The following is a 5,401-nucleotide window of genomic DNA, read 5'->3' as shown; positions in this document are numbered from 1 at the left end:
AAAAAAAAAAAGTGACTGTCAGATGGGATGTATTAATTTAACTGACTGCTAAAATATGCTGGTTTAACGTGTATGAAGTTTCTTTTTTATATAACAATCCAAGGTGTTGAGACTAGTGGCTTGGCTCTCCTTCGTGTTAGGTCTCCTACCATCTTGTGGCTGTACTGTCCCCTAGGGCCCAATGGTTCACTGTGTACAGCAGGCATGGGACTTGGAGGGGTCATTGGCCGGGCCAGCAGTAGTGTGCAAACTTTGGTTCACATTGCATTGACAACGTAATCATGCAGCCATATCTAAGATTAAGGAAAGCTGAGAAGTGCAGTCCAGATGTGCTCAGAAACAAACAGAATATACAGTAGAACATCTGTAAGGTGAGCACCGAAGGGACTGTAACAGACTGGTCAACGTAGAGGTAGTTAGCATGAGGAACTGGGCCTACTGTTCTGATGTGCACATGTGGTGCCAGTCTAGTCTGAAAATGATGTCACCTTGAGGTGGTCAGCTATGTGGAGGTCCTACTGTATATTTTTTTGTGCATAACCAGTAGACTGTGCCATAGGGGGCAGCATTAGCCAGAATGTCAGGGAAGACTCTGGAACTGAAGGGAAGAGAAAGAAGAATCCAAGCAGAAATCAGAAATAACAGCTCTAGGTGGAAGGGAACAGTGAGCGGATGCCCTGAAGCATTTGAAAGATTTTGGCCAGATTGAGGAAAAGGAAGCAGATCCCCTGTGTGGTAGAGCCCAGGTGGCAGGAGGAAGGGTGGCTAGAGAAAGATTGGATAAGTGGATAGTGGCCGGGTTATGCAGACCCTTGCATGAATTTAGGATTGTTTTGTTTTTCTAAGGGCAGTTGACAAGTCATAAAAGGATTTTAAATAGGAAAGCAATTAGATTTGTGGGGGTTTTTGTGTGTGTTTTTTTGAGACAGTCTCACTATGTTGCCCTCCACGAGTACCATGGCATCACAGCTCACAGCAACCTCAAACTCTTGGGCTTAAGCAGTTCTCTTGCCTCAGCCTCCCAAGTAGCTGGAATTACAGGTGCCTGCCACAATGCCTGGCTGGTTTTTTGTTGTTGTTGTAGTTGTCATTGTTGTTTTGCAGGCCCTGGTTGGGATTGAACCTGCCAGCCTGGTTCAGTGGCCTGTAGTGGCCAGCGCCCTAACCACTGAGCTACGGGCACCAAGCCGAGGATTGTTCATGCTGTTTTGTTGGAAAAGGGCAAGGATAGAAGCAGAGAGTTCTTTTAGGAGGCAGTTGTGTTAGTCTAGGCCAGAGATGGCTAGTGGCCTGGGTAAGTGACTGTGCTGGGAGGCAGAGAGGTTGCCATGGTTGGGATCTATTTAAAGTGCTCTAGAGAATTGTTGAGTGACTGGGTGGATAGTAGTCCTTTAATTGAAAAGAGAAAGATGGAGAGAGGAAGACTTCAGGGGGAAAGTAAAGAATTACTTTTGGACCTGCCAAAAAGCCTTACTAAATAAATAGTAAGGTCAACTGACCCTATCCAGAAAAAATTTGCTACCCCATGACGTAACAGTGCTCCCAAGGATAGAAAGTGGCTAGTCAACTATATGAGCCTATTCATGGGTATGACTTTCTAAAAATTGCAGCTTTCATGAGCATATTTGGAACATATTTAGAGTTTTGTACAACTATCTAACATGTTAAAAGCTTCAAAAACCCTGTCTCCGTGATTAGTATAAATACCAGTGTCCTAGCTTTTGATTGAAAATTAAAACCTGGAAACAGGGCTCTGAATAACCCTTTAAAATCTGTTCTTACAGGTGCGTCAGCAGTTTCCTGCTCCTCTTGGGTGGTCAGGCACTGAAGCTCCTACACAAGTCACTGTTGAAACTCATCCTGTTCAAGAAACAACCTTTCATGTAGCCCCTCAACAGAATGCATTGCATCATCACCATGGAAACAGTTCCCATCATCATCACCACCACCACCACCATCACCACCACCATGGACAACAAGCCTTGGGTAACCGGACCAGGCCAAGGGTCTACAATTCTCCAACAAATAGCTCCTCTACCCAGGATTCTATGGAGGTTGGCCACAGTCACCACTCCATGACATCCCTGTCTTCCTCAACGACTTCTTCCTCGACATCTTCCTCCTCTACTGGTAATCAAGGCAATCAGGCCTACCAGAATCGCCCAGTGGCTGCTAATACCTTGGACTTTGGACAGAATGGAGCTATGGACGTTAATTTGACCGTCTACTCCAATCCACGCCAAGAGACTGGCATAGCTGGACATCCAACATACCAATTTTCTGCTAATACAGGTCCTGCACATTACATGACTGAAGGACATCTGACAATGAGGCAAGGGGCTGACCGAGAAGAGTCCCCCATGACAGGAGTTTGTGTGCAACAGAGTCCTGTAGCTAGCTCGTGACTACATTGAAACTTGAGTTTGTTTCTTGTGTGTTTTTATAGAAGTGGTGTTTTTTTCCAAAAACAAAGTGCAAAGCTGCTTGAATCAGAAGGAGATTAACACACTGAACCGCTACAAGAGGGCAAAGCTGAATTTTTTTTTTTTTAACTTGAAAAGATTGCAAAGGGACAATGAAGTGTTTAAAAGAGCCATGTCCAAACCCATCTTCACGGATAGCTCAGAGGTATCCTCTTTTTTGCCTCCCCCATTTTAACTTGCCACATCCCAGTCATAGTGGGTTTTTTTGTCTTTCTCTTCAACAAAAGTTAGTGTTCAGATGTTGGTCTCAGTCATTTGCCAACTAATTTTAAAATAAAAGGCACTGCACATAATTTGCATAAAAGGGCCCCATGAGGGTGTTTTTTTCTTTCTTTTTATTTTTTTCCCCCTTTTTGGGAGGTTTTGTTTTGTTTTGGGTGGGGGGTGGGAAGTTTGGGTTTTTTAGTCCTCCAAACACACTTGGGCACGGAAATGCAGTACTGTAAGGAAGAGGGACCTCCAGCTTACACAAACATCATCTTCAGCTGTATGAAAGGGACGGTTGTATTGAAGTTTGTAAGGCACATTAAGCATGCTAAGTGGCGGGGATCAGAACTCTCCTATCTGAACCTACTGAGGAGCAAAGCAGCAATCACACGGGATCCTGTGGGTCTCCTGTCGTAGAGGCCACAGTAAGATAGGAATGGAACGTGACTGGTCTCCTAACCAAGGTGCACTGAGACGCAATCAACGGGTCAGTTGTGGCCAGTCCTGGGGAGGTCTGAGTGGTGGTCTTTGGGATAACCTTTGGCCTTATGGATTTGGACTCGAAATTAGAAGAGCCTACCATTTCAGATGCAATCACTTTTGGACATGCTTTCGCAGACAGTCCTTAATGCTGAAAACACAGAGAATGGGTAATTCAAGAGGCCTTTCTTTTAAAATAGACTTTTGTGACCCACAAATTGTAAGGTATTGCAAGGTCACTTTGCGTGTGTCATAAAGTTGACTTCCTTATTGGTTGAAGGTCACAGAAGTAGTGGTTTGCTTTGATGGAAATAGCTACAGCTGTGTCCCTTCCTGCTTTTTATTTTTTCTTTTGCTTTTTCTCGGCACGTGGTATCTCCACCATTTCTTCTGCACAAAGATGTCTTCTGTTCATCCTGAACATTTTTAAAAAATGCAGAATTTTATGTGACTGCTTTTTTGCCTCACAATTATGCTGTGAATTTTACAAAAATTTATTTTCTTTTTTGATAATTTATTGTACCAAAGCTGTTTTTATAGCACATAGATGTCTGTAACCAATAATGTAGCAGTTCTGCACTTTGACACAAGGTGTAACTAGACCATTTTTAAATGTCAGTTGAAAATTATGGCTGTACTATTGCTTAAACAAAACTGGAACTGTTGTTGAATCCATAGCCAATACATTTACAGCAATCTGTGTACTGAACATAATAGATTGACATCTAATTCAAGATTACAACATCTGTTACATTCTAAATGTGTTCAGGCTTCTGAAGGTAAAGGGACACTGGATCCAGAAGCTATGGAACCAGCAGTTGATTCTTGTATTCCTGATTAACCTACTTGTAAACTTGAAAGCAAGACCTCGATTGCACCAACAGGTCCAGAATGTGAGCGGGAGTAAAGCAGAACTCTCACACGTGACCTGAGTGAGCAGGCTGGTATTTAACAGGTGCCTCGTTTGAGATTATGCTGCCTTAATGTAACACAGTCTGGCAGTTGCTAAATTTGTGTTCCCATTTTAAATTGACCAATTTTAGGGTGTTAGACTTTTGAGCGGTTGAATTGGGAGAATGAAGATAAGTGATTTACCTGTCCAGGATCAAAAGAAGCCTAGAAAAGAAGCAGTAATCTACCTCTGCCGATAACCCTGTTCAAAACAACTCAGCAGAACACCACATTACTTTTTATTGGTCAATTCCATTTGGCTGACTAGGTCAATTTTTTTCTGAACAAAAGCAGGTTTTTATATGTAAACAGTGACAAAAGAAAGGCTTAAAACTATGTAAATGTGAATGGAAACTTGGAAATATCCGTTTTTATAAATCACAAAATTTTTTTGCTGTTAATCAGGAAATCCATATTTATTTTGTAATTAAATGTCAAGCCTGTGGATGATTTTTTTGAACTTGGTAGTTCATAAAGGTTTACAGTGAATAAAAGGATATCATCTTGAGTATAGCAATATCAAAGGAATTCAGTAGTTACTGCTGTTTAGGAATATAAGCTTAAGATATTATATGGGTCAGGTGATTTTTTTTTCTGTGCTGGTTGCCACATCTTAGCAAGCACCAAAAAACTAAAGCAGTTTTTAAACCAATATTTACATAAAGAAAATCATAAAATCCAATGCTTCTGCATACTGTGTTATGTTACAGTCCAGTTTTGTGTGCTTTACTACACAGTTTGGTTACAGGACTTCTGTGCATTGTAAACATAAACAGCATGGAAAAGGTTAAATACCTGTGTTCAGATTGTAAGATCTAGTCCGGACTTGCTGTGTATATTGTAACGTTAAATGAAAAAAGAACCCCCCTTTGTATTATAGTCATGCGGTCTTATGTATGATAAACAGTTGAATAATTTGTCCTCAGACTCTTTACTATGCTTTTTAAAAATTAATTTAAGAAAAATGTAAACATAGTAAAAAATCTTCCTATGCAAATTAACCTGGTCCAGGTCTGGTAGGTATACTGAGTATAATAAGTTTAGTTAAATATGTAAAGAGGAAAATATTTGAGTTACATCAACATAGGCTTCAAAAATCTCTGAAAGTAAAAATTGGAGGTTTAACAGATTGTTTTGATTTTTCAAATTGATTCTTTATATCAGTAATTCCTATATTCACAGTTTTCTCTCTGACTCAAAGTTTGTAGAGTGTGGAAGGAATGCGAGGGCATGACAGTTTTCTTTAATTGGCTTTGACTTGCTGAGATGCAGGAGGTGAT

The 5,401-nt window shown here is 40.9% G+C and overlaps 1 protein-coding gene across 2 annotated transcripts in view; it reads left to right on the top strand.

Annotated features, from left to right (window-relative positions):
- The window catches only part of DYRK1A (dual specificity tyrosine phosphorylation regulated kinase 1A), a 108,997-nt gene extending 103,949 nt beyond the window's left edge, over nt 1–5,048 (top strand). For both annotated transcript variants that reach the window (XM_003800659.3, XM_003800660.2), the window contains one exon: nt 1,785–5,048. In XM_003800659.3, coding sequence (XP_003800707.1) covers nt 1,785–2,405 — 621 coding nt within the window. In that variant the 3' untranslated portion in view covers nt 2,406–5,048. The remainder of the gene's footprint in view (nt 1–1,784) is intronic.
- The last annotated feature ends 353 nt before the right edge of the window (nt 5,049–5,401 follow it).

This window comes from Otolemur garnettii, unplaced genomic scaffold, assembly GCF_000181295.1.
Source record: "Otolemur garnettii isolate 467f Iridium unplaced genomic scaffold, OtoGar3 scaffold00180, whole genome shotgun sequence".
In the NCBI taxonomy this organism is placed as follows: Eukaryota; Metazoa; Chordata; class Mammalia; order Primates; family Galagidae; genus Otolemur; species Otolemur garnettii.
Note: the sequence above shows the minus strand (reverse complement) of the source record. Positions and strands in the feature narration are given on the sequence as shown.